Raw genomic sequence first — 17,145 nt, forward strand, 5'->3', positions numbered from 1 at the left:
AGTATACTAGATATATGTATGCAGTAAGTTACACTTCAAGCACTAATTCTATAAACTAATATGCAATTATATATGAAGGATTATACAAAGGAAACAGCTGAGCAATAACACTGTAAACTGAGATATTCTTCAGGCACTAGTTGTGCCTGGGGTCTGGACAGTTCTCCTTCCTCGGTGCCCACAGAGGCGGGGGCACACAGCACTTATTTATATATAAAAATGTCCACACTACAGATGGCAAGTGGGAGACCAAAAGGTGCTCTTCTAAACAGTTCTGATGACGAGTCTACCTGCTCTGATGAGTGCCGCCTACATCTACACCACATCCTGCTCATGGTCCAGTGGCATCTTAAGTCCCCTCCAACCAAACCAACTTTGTTTGCTTTCTCTGCATCTTTTGGAGCACCATAAGCTTCTCTCTCCCTCCATCAAGCCAGTTAATGAAATGTCATATCAATGCATAACATCCCACTGGCACTGAGGCAAAAGCAATCCCTTCCCCATGTCCCATTTTCACTTTGTCATGCCATCAGGATGTGGTATTACAGTAACTTGATAATACAATAAATGCCCCAGGCATATGGAGTCTGAGAAACAGTCCAGATCGTAACAGTATTTGGCAGAAAAAGTCAAATAAGAATATGCTCACGGTTTCAACTAAGAGACAGACTACCAATATCAAAAGAAGCCAACAGCTGTTACCTTCAAGGGCTGCACGAGCTGGGTGAACAGCCAGCCAGCCATCCTGGCCACTGGCTCCCTTTTCACACATCAGGGATGGCTGTAATGGGGTGTGTGTGTATGTGCGTGTTATCTTACATATTAAGGACAGCTGTGTTCTGAGCAGGAACAATTTTCCCCAGTGCTACAAGTCACAATTCCCAGGAAGTCCATGAGCTGTAAGTGTCTGTGGTGCAGCCTCTCCAAGCATCCAGTCGTTTGCTCACCTGCTTCACTTCCGCCTGCAGGTGGCGCAGCTGCACGCACTGCTCCAGGTGTTTCCGATGCTGCTCTGCGGCTAAATCCAATTCCTGCTGTTTTTCATGAAGAAACTCCAGCAGGTCCTGGACGCGAGTTGCCATATCTACATCTCTGTCGCAAAGCAGCTCTACGCCTGTGGACATTAAAGGGAGACCCTAGAATTCAGCTAGCACCTCAACCTTCTGTTCTCAAAGGGTGGATGGCACACAATCTGCTTTTGTGAAGGACCTGCCCAGCTGGGGGCCAAGCCATTATACTGAAGGGCAAGTTGAAGGAGGGCAGTGCATGTCAAAGGATGTACAGACAATCAAACCACATCCACATCCCATCCATTTCTATGCCCACACTGATTAACTAGGAAATGTAGCATTCTTTACCAATGCGTGAATTTCAGGGTTTTTTGTTGTTGCCCTCATTGCATGCAGTTTCCTCTTTAGTAAGCATTTAATTTATGTGAAATGGATGATGCAGTATGCAGGCTGTTGTTAAGTTTCTAGTACATTTCTGAACCTACAGTGACATCTGCTGGTAAAATATTAACTAATAAAAAAATAAAGACTGAAAATGTTTTCCTGGGATTTATATAGTTCATTCACAAAGATATAATATACCATTTTGTAAAATTAAAGTTCATGATACTTAAAATAACATGTGAGAATGTCATGGGTGAGTACTCTAACCATGTTAAATGTGACTGCGTTATATAAAAATGCAAAACGTTCTTCTAAATAAAGAAGAGGTATCTATAATATCTATATCATAGGACCTAACAAAATTTTCAGTCATCCCACTGAAATAAACTGAACTGCCATGGTGACATGAAGAAACCACAATGGACACAGATGGAATGAGCCCTCTTACCAGAGGCCTGGACCTCATTGACGTACTGCAAAAGATCCTGCCCTTGGTGGATGACGTCAAAAGTCAAGTTGTTCATGGTCAAGGCTTTGTCTGCATGGTGCTGGAGGCGCTGCTCTGCGATTGTGAGATCTTCTGTGTCGAAGTCATTCATTTGCTGAGAAAGTTCATCATTCCAAGACTCGAGGTCTGAGATAATCTGAAAGAGGAAAGTATTTAAGATCAAGACAAAAAATAATTCTATGCAGCCATCTCTCACTCTGTACCAAGAAAGTAAGAGATGTCTGTCAAAGGACAGAGATGTCAAACACTTAAGATGCATGAGTTTTGTTGTATATAAATCACACCTCAATAAAGCTGTTTAAACAGATTAAACAAAAATAAATAAATGGACACAGAAGCCAGCTGAAGGGGTTCCCACTGGCCAAAGATATCAAACGAGAAGATGAATATTTTTTCTCTTTGGGTATCTGAAGAGAGAAATTACCACAACTACGTAAAATATATTGTATATACAAAAATCCATTAATATTCCTAATTGTTCACAAATAAGAGAAGCTAAACATAGAAGGAAGGCAGGAAGCCAGGAAGGAAGGAAGGAAAGAGAAAAGCAAAAGTATTTGGTCTCTACTAGAAGCAGACAGTATACTGGCTGGGGGCGGTGGCTCACACCTATAATCCCAGCAGTTTGGGAGGCCAAGGTGGGTGGATCACTTGAGGTCAGTAGTTCAAGAACAGTTTAGCCAACACGGCAAAACCCCATCTTTAACAAAAAAAAAAAAAAAAAAAGAAAAAAGAAAAGAAATTAGCTGGGTGTGATTCCAGCTACTCGGGAGGCTGAGGTGAAAAGACTGCTTGAACCTGGGAGGCAGAGGTTGCAGTGAGCTGAGATGGTACCATTACACTCCAGCCTGGGCAACAGAGGGAGACCCTGTCTCCAAAAAAAAAAAAAAAAAGACAGAAAACCAAACACTATCCTAAATATTGGTACTTAATTAAAAGATAAAAGTAATCATTTCATAATGAAGAATTCCTCTTTATAGATGAATCTAGCTATTAAATATAGAAAGAATAATGAAACTGGAAAACGGTTTTCACATTCTTGTAAGCAGTGATCAGCACATAGTAAATTATCATGAGAAAAAGGCTGAGGGGATTTAACCACAGCTCAGCATGACAGTACCTGAACCAGCCTCAGCGTCCCGACAGAAGGGGGATTAGACAGGCATGTCCTCACAGGGGGAGCTATGATGCACCTGCTTGAAAAGACTCTTGCACAAAAACAGAACTAGAATCAGGTCTCTGCATCTAACTTCTAAGTTTAGAGGAAATGCCAGGGAAACCAAAACAGTTACACAACCTAAAATAATACAAGTGAACAAATGCTGAATGTGGAATCTGTTTCCTTTGACAACCCATCTAGTTACTTCAGAAAATGATGGCATGAAAAAAAAGAGGAGCAGGACGAAGGAGAGACAATGCTGGATTAAGAAACTAGTCATTAAATCCAAGAGCTAACCCCATGTGCCTCCTAATTGAGGCACCCACGTCAATCTGAATATGCTGGGAGTCGTATGACAGTAAGAAATGACTGTTGGATGTTTAGCTGATTGTGAGGCTATAAGAAAATGGCATCATCTTTTAGAAAAGCCATTAGGAGTGAAAGCATAAGCTAGCAGTGATTTTCTCTAAAATACTACAACACAGCAATAACCAAAGAAGGGAAGCCAGGCTGGCAAAATTATGCTGAATTCGTGGGACAGGCATACAGGGGGTTCCATTGTACTGTCCTCTGTACTTCTGTGTAGCTTTGAAGACTCAGTTTCACTCTTGCCACCTACACTGGAATGCAATGGCACAATCTCAGCTCACTGCAACCTCTGCCTCCGGGGTTCAAGCAATTCTTCTGTCTCAGCCTCCCGAGAGGCGCCTGCCACCACACCCAGCTCATTTTTGTATTTTTAGTAGAGACAGGGTTTCACCACATTGACCAAGCTAGTCTCAAACTCCTAACCTCAGGTGATCCACCCGCCTTGATCTCCCCAAGTGCTGGGATTAAAAGTAAGAGCCGCCACATCCATCCATGAAAACTTTCATAATAAACATTTTTTAAAAAATTATAAAACCTAAAAAACAGGAAAAGCTTCTTGTGAGAGACGATTACACTGCACACTTGAGTGGAGTGGCATTTCCCGTGGACCCTATGCGCTTTCTCCACAGGAACACCATCCACACTGATATGAACATGGAAGACCTCCAGCCACTTCTGAGATGGAGACGCTCCTCCAATTGAAAGACAAGAGACATGAGAGACTTAAAAGAAATTAACCAGTAACAGATCGATTCTACTATATCAAATTGATTTAACTCCATGCTCCTATGGGCCATCAGATGTGGCATCTTCCTGGATAAGAGAAACCCAGCCAAAGCCTAAACTGCTCAGATTTTCATTTTTCAGGATTAAAGAGAAGAGAGGTTCTCAGGCTGTGCCCTTCTAACAGCTTCTGAACCGTATCTGATGCTGGCATGAGCCTAGGCTGCAGATGGTTTCCTCTGCTCGGGACGCACTCCTCCAGGCTCTGGCATGCTCGCTCTATCTAGGGCACTTGGAATTTTGTAGCTTCATTGGGGGAAAAATGTATGTTTTTGTTTCCTGATCGGGTTCAACGAAAATGGAAATACTTTCATACACTTATAATAAACATTTCACAATTTTTTAAATACTAAAAATTTTTTTCTCTTTAAAGTATACGAATCCAAAATTTTTTTTCAAATATCAAAATGTCCTGGAAGAAAAACTGCAACTAATGCTTTTGGTTGGTTTGTGTTTCCTCATTGAAAATATTCAATCTACAGCTAAGTTTTACAAAAGCAAGTTCTTTGAAGTCAGAGAGGAGAGTGGGCCTGGCTGGCCTCCCGTTTATTCTGTGCTGCCACCTTGGGGAGGCCACTCAGGCCCTCACTGGGCAGAGGCCAGTGTGCAGGTGTCTCTTCTCCGTGTGGCTCCATGTGTATCTAAAGGCCATGACTCACAGCATCTGAGCAGGGTTCACCAAGCCATGTGTTTAGGGTTTAACTTCTTTCTTGTTATTCACTAATGATGAGGAGGAGCAGAGCCAAGAAGGTCTGTTGTTAATGAAAACAGTGCCAGAGATTTAGACAAGTGGCCAACCAAAGGCATCCAGGAGAGTCTCGCACAGGGCTGCCTGGCCCCTGCACCACAAACCAAAACCACTCCCCAGGACAGGCCTAGGGGAAGCCACACGGTCTGCTAGGGGCAGAAGGTCCCTCCTGCACCGAGGTGACCAAGGGTAGGCTATGCACAGCCCTGCCATCCCCGGCCCGAGTGCCCTCTAAGGACTGCTGACAAGTTCTAAACCACAGACGAGAAATAAATATTGAGACTGTGTGCTCTACATGTGTCCATCGGCAGTCACAGAGGATCCACAGGGAAGCCCAGATGTGGAGGAGGCCTTCAGGCTGTTACAGCCGCCAGCTGTAGGAAGTGGCCAGGTTCCAGGAGGGCAGTTCACCCGCTGGAGGGAGGAGCTTTGGCCCCGTTCGTCATGTTCCCAGGTAGGGTCAAGCTCATGCAATTGGACTGACTTCTGCACGCATGGTATCAAGAAAGAGAGCTCCTCCTAAGCACAGAACCCAGGACCACTCTCTTTTTGTTGAAGAAAGATAAAAGACACCTGCACCTTCTTTCTCCTCTTCACATAGTAGGTGCAAAAGTCCATGTTTAGGTAAGAATTGTGGATAATCGAAGAATATCTCTTTGTGGGGGGAAACTGGATTTTCTATTACCTAAAATGCTATCACCACAAGTCAGGATTATTCCCACTCTGGGATAGAGAAGAGCAAGAGAGAGGAAGAAGGAAAGAGAAAGGGAGGAAGTTAGGAAGAGAGAAGGTAGGAGAGAGAGAAGAAGGGGAGAGAAAAGGAGAGGGTGAGGCCAGGAGGAGAGGGGAAGGATGAGAAGAGGACAGGGAGGAAGAGAGGGAGGCTCGCTGCCTGAAGCTGATGACCATGCTTAAGCTGAGGACAGGGAAGTGCTGTGTGAAGCCCAATCAAGGTTTCAACACCCCAAGGCCGAGAGAAAGGCTTTCTTCTGTTCTGCTCAGCACTTGCTGTGCTCTGCTTCTGCCACGTGACCTGCCTGCTTTATAGTTTCCAACATCAGGGCCCAGGGCTGAGCATCCCCCAGCCTCCCATGGGCGATCCAATTCCAGCCTCCAGGACCCTTGCTCCCTCCCGGACCCCTGTCCTGTTGCAGAGGGTGGGGGTGCAGGTGAGGCCACAGGACCTGAACAGGGCAGAGACAAGAGGGCACCAGTGCTATAGAGGAAGCCGAGGCTCCCATAAGCAGCTGGGCGCCAGCCATGGCACACTCACGTCGATGGCGTCCCTCTCGAAGATACGCAGCTGCAGGAAGAGCTCCAGCTTGATCTTGCGCTCCTGGAAGAGCTCCTCCATCTGCGACTGCGCCTCGTCCAGCTGCTGCAGCACCGTCTCGATGTGGTTGATGGAGCTGTTATGGGGGGTCTTGTTACTGGAGATGGCAGAGTCCCTGCGAGAGCACACAGATGAACAGGAATTGGATGAGAAAGTCACATTGTTAGATACCAGATCCGGCCACGCAGATCTTCACGGGAAGAGCGCTGGCAGGAAGCTGCACTGCTTGTCTCAGAAAATGGAATGGGCTGCTCCCCTGCCAAACAGTATTAGGCTTCCTCCTCGGAGCAATGCTGCCGAATCTGAGGATACACGGAAGCATTTCTCTGGCATTTTCTGAAGTCACTCTGTAAGAAGGCTGATAATTATAGAAAATTACTTTAGAGCTGTATTTTTAGCCACTTTTCTCCTTAAGTGAAAAATGGATAATACCTGGTTAGCATAAGTGACAGACTCATATTGGACATGAGAGGTTAACCTCTAATACAATCAATTGAGCCTTTATTAAGTAACTGCTGCCTGCCTCTCTCAGCAAAGCACACTTCATGTAAAGTTATCAGTTTACAATTTGATAAACTGCCCTGAGTCATACAGTAGGGGGCTAAATGGTCCCCCTGACCCAATAAAAAAATATTTGCTTCCCGAGGAAACAAAAACCAATCCTGGCTCTGTCCCCATATCCTCCTTTGAGGAGCCCTTGGGGGTGGGTGTCCGCCCCATCTTGGCCTGACTGAACTTTGACGCTGGGAGGTGAATACTGCCGTGCCCGAGACTGGCCTAAGGGCACCATCCTCAGAGGCTCAGGTTAATCTTGTTTATAAAGAAGTGTCAATAATTACTAGGTGGGTGTTAAGAGAAAATATTTTAAAACTCTGTGGTTTATGAGTCAATGCTATAACGAAAATTATTATGAAGTTAAACTGTAAGGGAGGGAGAGAAGAAAAGAGAGGGCAGACCCGTTTCTCTTTTGCCTTCACAGACGCCACCTGCTGCTCTGCACTTGGCTGGACAGAGAATCAGAGTTGATCGATTGCTCACAAGAGTAAAAGGGGCAGGGGAGTCACAGGCAGGGTTCCAGAATCTGTTCCTACCAGGAGAGGGGCGAGGCGCACCTGAGCTGCTGGATGAGGTCCTCCCCTTCCTTGATCACGTTGACAGTCACCTGCAGGGTGGTCTGCTGCTGCTGGCCGAAGCGCTTGATGAGGTCCTGCACGGCCTCCACTGACTCGGCATACACGTCGTCCAGCAGCTCCTTCTGCAGCTCCTCCAGCCACGTCCACAGCTGGGGAAGGGAAGACGGGGGTGAGGCCACCGGCCTGGCTGCACCACCAGGTGGGCCGCCCAGTGTCCAAAGGGCCCCGGTGGACGGTGTGTGACTTGCCCTGGGAGGGGACTGGTGACAGACCGCTCCCAGAGGGAAGGAAGGAAGGACAGGAGGGAGGGGCATCCAGTCCCGCTGCCAGTGAACACACGCACAACAAAAGCAGCATGCCATGCCGCAGGGAGGAAAATAAACAGACGCCGGTGGACAGCACCGTCACAAAAGAGAAAAAGGAAAGGGAAGGGAAGCTGCTCTTTCCCATTCTCCTGAGGCTCAATCGGGAGTGGGGTGGAAATAAGAAAAGACCCTCAGTCCACAGACACATCTGCTGACATAAGACACCTTCTCTGACATGCCTCGGGCTCTTACTTAGCAAATGGACACTTCTGTTTCAATTTTTCATTATTGAACTACCGATTTCCCCCGGAAGCAATGCAACAGAAGGAAGCGTGCAACGTGATGAAATGAATTTGCCACTGAGCCTGGCCGGGGACCAGGGTGTGGAGCGATGGAGGTGATTACACCAGCCCAGGCCCCACAGTCAGGCTGCCAACAGTTCAGGCCTTCGCCGGGAAGAGCGTGTACGCTGAAAAGACACAGACACCTCCACTGCCACCACCATAAAACAGGTTGCTGGAGATTGAGATGAGCAACGACACCCTGGAATGAGAGCGGCAGGAATGACTTTAGGTCTGGTGGGAGCCGGGGAGTGGAGCCTACTTCCTGGAAGCCCATTAACTCCTGCCAATCTCCGGGGTACTATTCAGAGAACTGAAAAAGACAATTAATTACACTAAGTGGGCCCTGGTGGCTTGGCAGTGGTTTGTATGTGGAAAAAATGCTTTCAGCCTCCTCAGGGACTAAGAGTCAGCTCACACATCTTCTGTGTGTCTAGTGAGGACAGCTGGCTCAGTTGGCAAGATGGTGCAGGTCGGGCGACCTCCTGCGTGACACCCTGTCCAACGCCTGCTGTCTCCAGGCTAAGTCAAAACTGTCCTTGCAGAATGAAACTGTGTGTGCATGTGGTCTTGTTTCCAAGCCAAGCTTTTTACAAAACAGCTTTATTGAGGACTGACTGACATACCATAAGATGCACAAATTTAAAGTGTCCAGTGTGAGTTCTGACATTTGTCTACATCTAGTTCACCGTGAATGAGCCTCTCCCTCACCTCAAAACTGGCTGACGCCCTCTGTCACGCTCCCTCCCCGCACTCACCTGCTCTCAGCTGCTGGAGATTAGTTTGCATTTTCTAAAATAATTTCTAGAACTGGAATGGGACATTATGCACTCTCTCCTCTCTCTCTCTCTCTCTTTTTTTTTTTTTTTGGTCTAGCTTCTTTCATTCAGCATAATTACCCTGAGATTCATCCACACTACTGTATGTATGAAGGGTTCATTCCTTTTCGCTGTTGAGTAACAGTCTCTTGTATGTATAAAATCATAATTTATTCCTTCATCTGCTGGTGGACATCTGGGTTACTTCCAGTTTGGAGCCATTACAAATAAAGCAGCTATAAACATTTGGGCACAGTCTCTGTATGAACTTATGATTTCCTTTCATTTAGAGAAATACCTAGGCGTGGAGTGGCTGGATCATATAGTAGGTGTATCTTTAACTTCTCAAGAAACTGCCAAACTTTTCCAAAGTGATGTATCATTTTTACCTTCTCACCAGCAATGTATGAGAGTTTCAGTTCCTCCACAGCCTCACCAAAAACTGATACGGTAAGTCTTTTCAACTTTAGCCATCTAAATGAGTGGTGTATCTCACTATGGTTTCAATTTGCAATTCCTTAATTACTAATGATGGCAAATCCAAGCTAAACTTTTAAGTGTGCTTTTGCTGTCAAACATATCTTTAAAACCACACTATTTCCAGATGACTTTGTTTCTCTCACATATGCACAGAGAAACTGACTTCCATTTTTCACACAGAAAATCTTGGTACCAATTCCATGCTACAATGTGTTCACTGAGCAATATTTACATACAAAAACATACTTTTATTGTTACTTGCAGGTCAATACACATTTACAATATAGCAGGCCAATTTTAAAATAAGAAAACTGCTGGCAAAGAAGTCATTTTTCAGTCCTGTTACCCAGGGTCCTAACAATTAATTTTACTGAAAATATTAAAGTAAATAAAACATTTGTTAACCTTTCTCGTATTTATCTACTGATTTTTTTGTGTGTAAGTTATTAAATTTCATACAATTCAAGAATCTTAATCAATGGAGTTGTAGAGAAAGGCTAGTTCAAATTTTTCATTTTATAGATTAAGGAAGAGAAGCCGCAGGTGATGAAGTACCATGTCCAGAAGCTGGTATCGGAAAGAATACTCAGCCACACTTGGCATCAGTATTTAATTCCACATGAAAACGCCACTGACCAGTTTACCAAATAAGAACTGACACTCTGCATCATTCCTAAAGGGTCTATAATCGATAAGATGCTCTCTTGCTCTTTTCCTCTATATTCTCATGAACATGGCAGCTGCAATTATAAATAGAAAAGATGACAGCGTGAAGGAATTTTCCAATTCGCACTAACATTTCCCATGAAAAACATTCTAAGTTGCTAAGTCACACAGTATAGTAGTAACAGTATTGTAAGATTGAGAGTAAGGCAATCTGGATTTCAGAAATGCTTTACAAAGCATTAGCTGTATGACCTAAGAGATCACTTAATTTGTCAGAGACTCAGTTTGCTAAAACAGGGATCCTAGGAATACCACCTAAAGGTGGAATGCCACCTAAAGGAATCGCTATGAGGCACAGATGAAACAGGATGCAGCGAAGGGCATCACGTCAACAGCAACACTCTGGACAAAATTATTACCCTGGTTATAATGACGGACTTGAATTAACTGAACAGGCAAATCTTGCTCAAAGAAATCAAGTATGTGCCAGCTTGGCTGCACCAAGCTAAAACTAACCATTTACCAGAACAAGGCTGTAATGTTTCATGAGAGAGTCAAAATATTTTATCAAAAACATCCATGACATGATCTAAGCCATGGACTTTTCTACTGCAGATGGTAACCTGCCTTCCACATGCAGGTGGGGGTGGGGCAGGTAACCGGCCACACGCGGGGGGGTGTCCACTGCTTTCATTCACATGCAGCCACCGCAGCCTCCCACCCTCCGATTCCTCTCCTCAGACGGACACTGGTGAAAAAGCAATGCTGTGCAACTGCATTTATTCTGCTCACCAAGAAAATCAGCCATTTATTTTACTCCTTTCTCTCAAAATCTCAACTCTATCTTCTGCCTGAATATATCTGCTTCACTGAAGCTGCCCCCACCCTTGTCACTGTACCATGGGACCTAGGAAATGGGAGTATCCCTGGGTTTCCTGCCTGTGATCAACTACAGTACTAATTAATGAATTAAAAATGGAGAACACTTAAGGAATAAACAGGGCACTCTGCATAGTAGACTAGTTATTCAGTCCCACTGCTAAGATGTTAGCAATTGTGCTGCCTTTGTACTTTATGTTCAAACTTTCAGCAGAAGGGAGTGATTTAAGCAAATGTACCGCTGAAAAAGGTCCTCAGATAACAGGTGACGCTCGACAATCCTGCAGCACATTGCTCTTCTCTCACTCCAATCAAATTGGAAGAAATATAGCTGAGAATAAAGGTAAAGGAGCCAACTTTGACCCAAATAATGACGCTGCAGCAGGAGGGCTTCGGCTCAGTGACAAGCTGCCCTCTGGGCACTGAGAAACCAGGTCCCCTGCTGGCAGGAGCCAATGGTGACCTCTGGCTGTAGTTGCACTCCCCTCCCTTTAGCCAGGTTCTTATACCACTAAGAGAAATTAGTTAGTATCTCTTCTTTTAAATCTGTTGAGAAAACAAAAACACTTTTTTTTTTAAAAAGCCTACTAGAAAACATAGCAAAATCAACAAAACAGAATAAAATTGAGGCCGCAGTGGAGAATTTGCATATCCAAGACAGGACACATCTTGTAACAGGGCCCTGAAATACAGGTGTCCCAATCACTCTCCCAGCCCTGCTCACACAGTAGGGGTCGGCCCCCCAGCACCGCTGGGCCCTCTCCCTGAAGTCCTGCCAGCTGAGGCTCAGGGCTGTCTGGGCCCTGAACTAGGAGATCAGCAGCCTGGCCTCTGACTCACTGTAAGCCCTCACTCAAGGACCCAACTTGTGGGACAGGAATGGGGGCAAGCTGCCTGTTTGGGTGGGGACCTCTGCAGAATTCCTCTTCTCCAGCAAATACTACCAAAAATACCATTTAAGATACAAAACCATTTTAACAAGTCTCATTTTTATACTCTGGCAAAGAGAAGATCAAAAATGACTCAGAACTGGCCCGGTGCACAATGCACAGCTGTGCGTCTACACAATTCCACTCCAACAGCCTAAGAGCTATTAGTACTTCTTCATAAATGATCATTAAAATCAAACACTTCTCATAAGAGGTAATAGAGAATAATGACTAAGAGTGTAGGTTGCAAGTCAGATTGCTTGGGTTCAAATACTGACTGAACAATTCCTAGGGTGTAACCTTTGGAAAGTTACCTGGATCCAGAGCTCTGTTTTCTCAACTATAAAATTTGCATGGTAATAATACCTGACTCAAAAATTCACTTGGGGCTGGGTGTGGTGGCTCATGCCTGTATTTCTCAGCACTTTGAGAGTCGAGGCGGGAAGATCACCTGAGGTCAGGAGTTTGAGACCAGCCTGGCCAACATGGTGAAACCCTGTCTCTACTAAAGACACAAAAATTAGCTGGGTGTGGTGGTGCATGCATGTAGTCCCAGCTACTTGGGAGGCTGAGGCAAGAGAATCGCTTGAACTGGGAGGCAGAGGGTGTGGTGAGGTGAGGTCATGCCACTGCACTCCAGTCTGGGTGACTCCATCTCAAAAAAAAAGTTGCTTGGAAGATTCAATGAGATGACAATGCAGAGTGAAGACAAGTAAGTAAACTCTAGCCACCATCATTGTTTTTAAGAAAAACTCTTCTCATAACAAGAAAAATCATAGTTTTAAAATCGTCTTTCTCTAGACATTTTTCAAAACACGTTCAGGTTCCTACTAATTGTTCAAAATACGTCACTTGGTCTAGTAAAACATAACATCATCCCACATGTATAAATCTTTTTACTCCTAAGAATAGTACAGTATCAGGAAAACGTGCTGGAATTAGTCTGTTAGAGACTATAGAAATCACTTCCTGTCAATTCGAGGGGAAGCGCCATGAATCTTTAGGGGTCAAACATTTTCCCTTCCACCTGGTAGTTTAAAAAAAAAACTGCTAGTGCACTCCCCGCAACATCCCGGATATTTCACCACGTGCTGGATGCGCTCACCCTCCTGCTGGCTGGTGAAACCAGTGAAGAGCCACAGGTACTGAAGAGAGCCCAAAGGAATTGATCCTGGGATCATGAAGTCGAAAAAGGACAAACTAAATGAGGCAGATGGAGCAAGGCTACATTTTAACCATTTAAAATATTGGCCCCTTTGGAATTTTTCTGTCTGGTCCTACAGGAAATTCTCATTCAATTTGGGAAAAAAAGTCTTAGATAAAGGTCATTTTTAATGTCAGTTGGGGATGAATGGACACGTATCATAATTATCATCATTCAAGGAAAATCTGTTTTTAAGCTTTTAAAATGATACATATGATGCCTAAAATATCCCTGAATAAAGAAATGAGGAAAAAAAAAACCTTTAGGATGTCTATCAAAGTCTTAGCATAAACTTTCTAAGAGAAAAAGTTGTACTTCCGGGCATGCTGCAAATTTATGATAAGAAGATAAATCTTTGCCCGGCATCAAGAGAAGAGTTGTGTCCTAAGGAAGTTCACAGCAATCTGGATTCTACTGAGAACTCCGAGCAGGTCTGACAGCCGCAGGGTTAGGCAAGACTGCCCCCTGGAGGCCATCAGAGCTATTGCTGACCGTCTCTAGGCCTGAGATACCCAGCAGAGTGCTGGGTGGAAGAGGACCTGAACTCAGCCCACAAGCGGACTGCAGGTGTGAACAGGACCTGGCTCATGGACCAGGATCCACACAGAAGGATGACTAGGAAGGGATATGGAGTTCTATGGTGAAAACCCGAGTGATTAAGATGTGGGAAGTCTCCCACTGGCCTCTATGGGCCCTGTAGCTCTGCTGAAAGAAATCCCTTGAACAACAGATGCTGGAGAGGGTATGGAGAAATAGGAACACTTTTACACTGTTGGTGGGAGTGTAAATTAGTTCAACCACTGTGGAAGACAGTGTGGTGATTCCTCAATGACCTAAAAATAGAAATCCCATTTGACCCTGCAACCCCATTACTGGGTATATATCCAAAGGATTATAAATCATTCTACTATAGGGACACATGCACACAAATGTTCACTGCAGCATTGTTTACAATAGCAAAGACCTGGAACCAACCCAAATGCCCAACGATGATAGACTGGATAGGGAAAATGTGGTACATATACACCATGGAATATTACGCAGCCATCAAAAATGATGAGCTCGTGTCCTTTGTAGGGACATGGATGAACCTGGAAACCATCATTCTCAGCAAACTGACACAAGAACAGAAAATTAGACACCACATGTTCTCACTCATAGGCGGGTGTTGAACAATGAGAACACACGGACACAGGGAGGGGAGCACTACACACTGGGGTCCGTTGGGGGGAAATGGGGGAGGGATAGGGGGGTGGAGAGGTGGGGAGAGAGAGCATGGGGAGAAATGACAGATATAGCTGAGGGGAAGGAAGGCAGCAAATCACACTGCCATGTGTGTACCTATGCAACAATCTTGCATGTTCTTCACATGTACCCCAAAACCTAAAATGCAATTTAAAAAAAAAAAAAAGAAAAGTAAGAAATCAAGAGCCAACTTTGCCCCCATTTAAGAAGTTCAAGTCTATAATCATAATTTATCTGGTTTTTGGTTTGTTTTGTATTTTCTTAGTAAAAATAAAGAAGAATTAAAAAAAAAAAAAAAGAAAAGAAAAGCTGGCTTTGAGATGAAAAGGCCCCCTCCTCACTAACTGGAAAGGGAGACCCTGCCACAGAGGGCTCCTACAGGACCTCGTTGGGCTGAGGGACCCTGGAAAAGGACCAAGCCTCCAGTTAAGTGCAAAGTAAGATCAGGGCCCTAAAAGCTGGGAATTGTTGCAGCTACAAGCCCTCTGTGCTCCCCAGGGGGCTATGAGCTGAGGCAGTTTGAACCCAGGTTATAAACGGTGTCTGTCTGGACATGGGGTATAGAAGGAGGGGCCCAACATATCTGCTGGGATCCTTATCCCATGTGTGGTCTTGGGAAATTCTTAGAGCATTCTATCTTCGGTTTTCTCCTGTATGAAATGAAATCATGTTACTATATGCATCTTCCCTAACTGGGAAGCCAGAGTGAGAATCCACATGTGAAGCATTCAACTTCTATAAGCACGTGGTGAACAGAAGCTGTTGCCATTGGTATCTGCTTCCGTACTCTTGTTTTTGACAAAGATAATCATCTGGGTACTTGTGGGAATGGGCAAGCCATACGGCCAGCAGAGGAAGTATGAAAGCCACAGCTTCCCAGAGCTGCTGCAGGTCAGAAGCAGAAGTAGGAGTTTCAATGGCAACTTGCAGGTGGAATCTGAGGGGACTGCCACTCTACACATAAAATGTGATTCAGTCTCAGTATAAAAACCAAGGATAAAAAGGGAACTGCATCAACCATATGCAGCATGTTCCTCTGTCTGAAATGACAAACCACACTGTGGGTCCACGTGCCTGCTGCCCTGATGAAGGAAGAATATGGGTTTGGGAAGCACCTTCTCATTCTTCAGTAGGAAGAATTTAAAAAATCCTTTAATACAGGGGTCACCAATGCCTGGGTAGTGGACCAGACTTGGTCCCTGGCTTGTCAGGAGCTGAGTTGCACAGTGGGAGGTGAGCAGCAGCTGGGCCAGCATTCCCCGCAAGCTCTGTCTCCTGTCAGATCAGCAGTGGCATTAGATTTTCACAGGAGTGTGAAGCCTATTGTGAACTGTGCATGCCAGGGATCCAGGTTGCGTGTTCCTTATGAGATGAGACTCTTAAGTAATACATGATGATCTGAGGCAGACCATCCCCGCCCCCACCATCACCGCTGGTCCGTGGAAAAATTGTCTTCTACAAAACGGGTCCCTAGGGACTACTGCCTTAATAAGATGAAAGAAAATTAATGAAGGCTGTATGGGGTGGAGGCAGGGAGGAACAGAGGCCAAATTGAAGTTAGTACCATAAAGTCATATCCATGCAAATATAAGTAAGAAAGGAGGAAAAAGCAGAGGAAAGACAGGGGCATATTCAGGGCAACTATGTACAGTAAGATGAGACAGTGAGTGGACATTCCAGCACCAGAGGGTAGATGCCCTGCAGAGACACGAGACTGCATGCAGGTGAGGCACAGGACGTGGCGATGACACCTAGATAGGACAGGAGATGGACAGGGCTGACGTGGGGCCAAAGCTCACAGAGGGAACAACACAGACTTAACCACCCAGAGAGCATCAAGTCTAATTCTGCTGAACCAAATTTGACACTGGGAATTTCTGATTTTCTTTCCATTGCCCAACATCCCGAAAGAGAAGAGACTCTCTTCAGCACGAGTTCTTATCCAGGGGTGTCAAGTTTGGGAAATGCTGCTCCCCACCCCCAGATCATTTGGAGAGCAACCGTAGCCTCTCACTGCAGTTGGCCAAAGTGTATTCCTCTTTACCGTGACACGCCTTCAAGGTATCTGCAGATGGTGCCCAAGTTCCCGCAGCCTGCTTGCCTTTCCTTAGGCTGACATTTTATTTCTTGAACCCTGCGGGCACAGCATGACCTGGAGCTCCTTTGACATCAGTTCACTGCCCGCCCCCCACAATAATATACTCTCCTATTTCAAAGTGTCTTATGCAGTCATTAAAAAAGAAGGATGGACAGAGCTGGAGGCCATTATCCTTAGTAAACTAATGCATGAACAGAAAACCAACTACCCATGTTCTAACTTACAAATGGGAGCTAAATAATGAGAACACATGGACACAAAGAGAGAAACAACAGACACTAGGACCTACTTGGAAGGTGGAAGCTGGGAGGAGGGAAAGGATCAGAAAAAACTACCTATTGGGTACTATGCTTAGTACCTGCGTGAAGAAATAATCTGTACACCAAACCCCTATGACATGAATTTATCTATATAACAAACCTGCACATGTGCCCTTGAACCTAAAAGTTAAAAATAAGTATTTTTTTAAAGATGGAGTTTGGTTTTTATTAAATAGAGAAAGGTAAAATTTCAACTTGCATGTTGAAAGCGAAAAATGGAAAACAGGATTGGCTTCTCCAAAGGCTCATCTTGTACAAATGCCTCCTGGAAACTTCCCAGTAATGTATTAAAGAGAACAGTCCTGACGACGGTCCATTCCTAAGGGAAGAGCACAGCTTAACCTCGGGCCCTGTGTGTGGCTTCAGTGGCATTTCAACAGGTTTAATGAAACGACTCAACTAAAAAAGTCTGAAAATAAAATTCTTTAACATT

At 44.8% G+C, this 17,145-nt stretch overlaps 1 protein-coding gene across 3 annotated transcripts in view; it reads right to left on the reverse strand.

The window, feature by feature from the left end:
- The window catches only part of TRIO (trio Rho guanine nucleotide exchange factor), a 370,817-nt gene that overhangs the window by 143,744 nt on the left and 209,928 nt on the right, over positions 1-17,145 (reverse strand). For all 3 annotated transcript variants that reach the window (XM_039474054.2, XM_039474085.2, XM_074387142.1), the window contains exons 12-15: positions 7,407-7,576; positions 6,235-6,409; positions 1,843-2,038; positions 948-1,114 (exon numbers count right to left, since the gene is read on the reverse strand). In XM_039474054.2, the coding sequence (XP_039329988.1) occupies positions 948-1,114; positions 1,843-2,038; positions 6,235-6,409; positions 7,407-7,576 (708 nt within the window). The remainder of the gene's footprint in view (positions 1-947; positions 1,115-1,842; positions 2,039-6,234; positions 6,410-7,406; positions 7,577-17,145) is intronic.

The sequence above is a fragment of the Saimiri boliviensis genome, chromosome 1 (genome assembly GCF_048565385.1).
Source record: "Saimiri boliviensis isolate mSaiBol1 chromosome 1, mSaiBol1.pri, whole genome shotgun sequence".
Classification (NCBI taxonomy): domain Eukaryota; kingdom Metazoa; phylum Chordata; class Mammalia; order Primates; family Cebidae; genus Saimiri; species Saimiri boliviensis.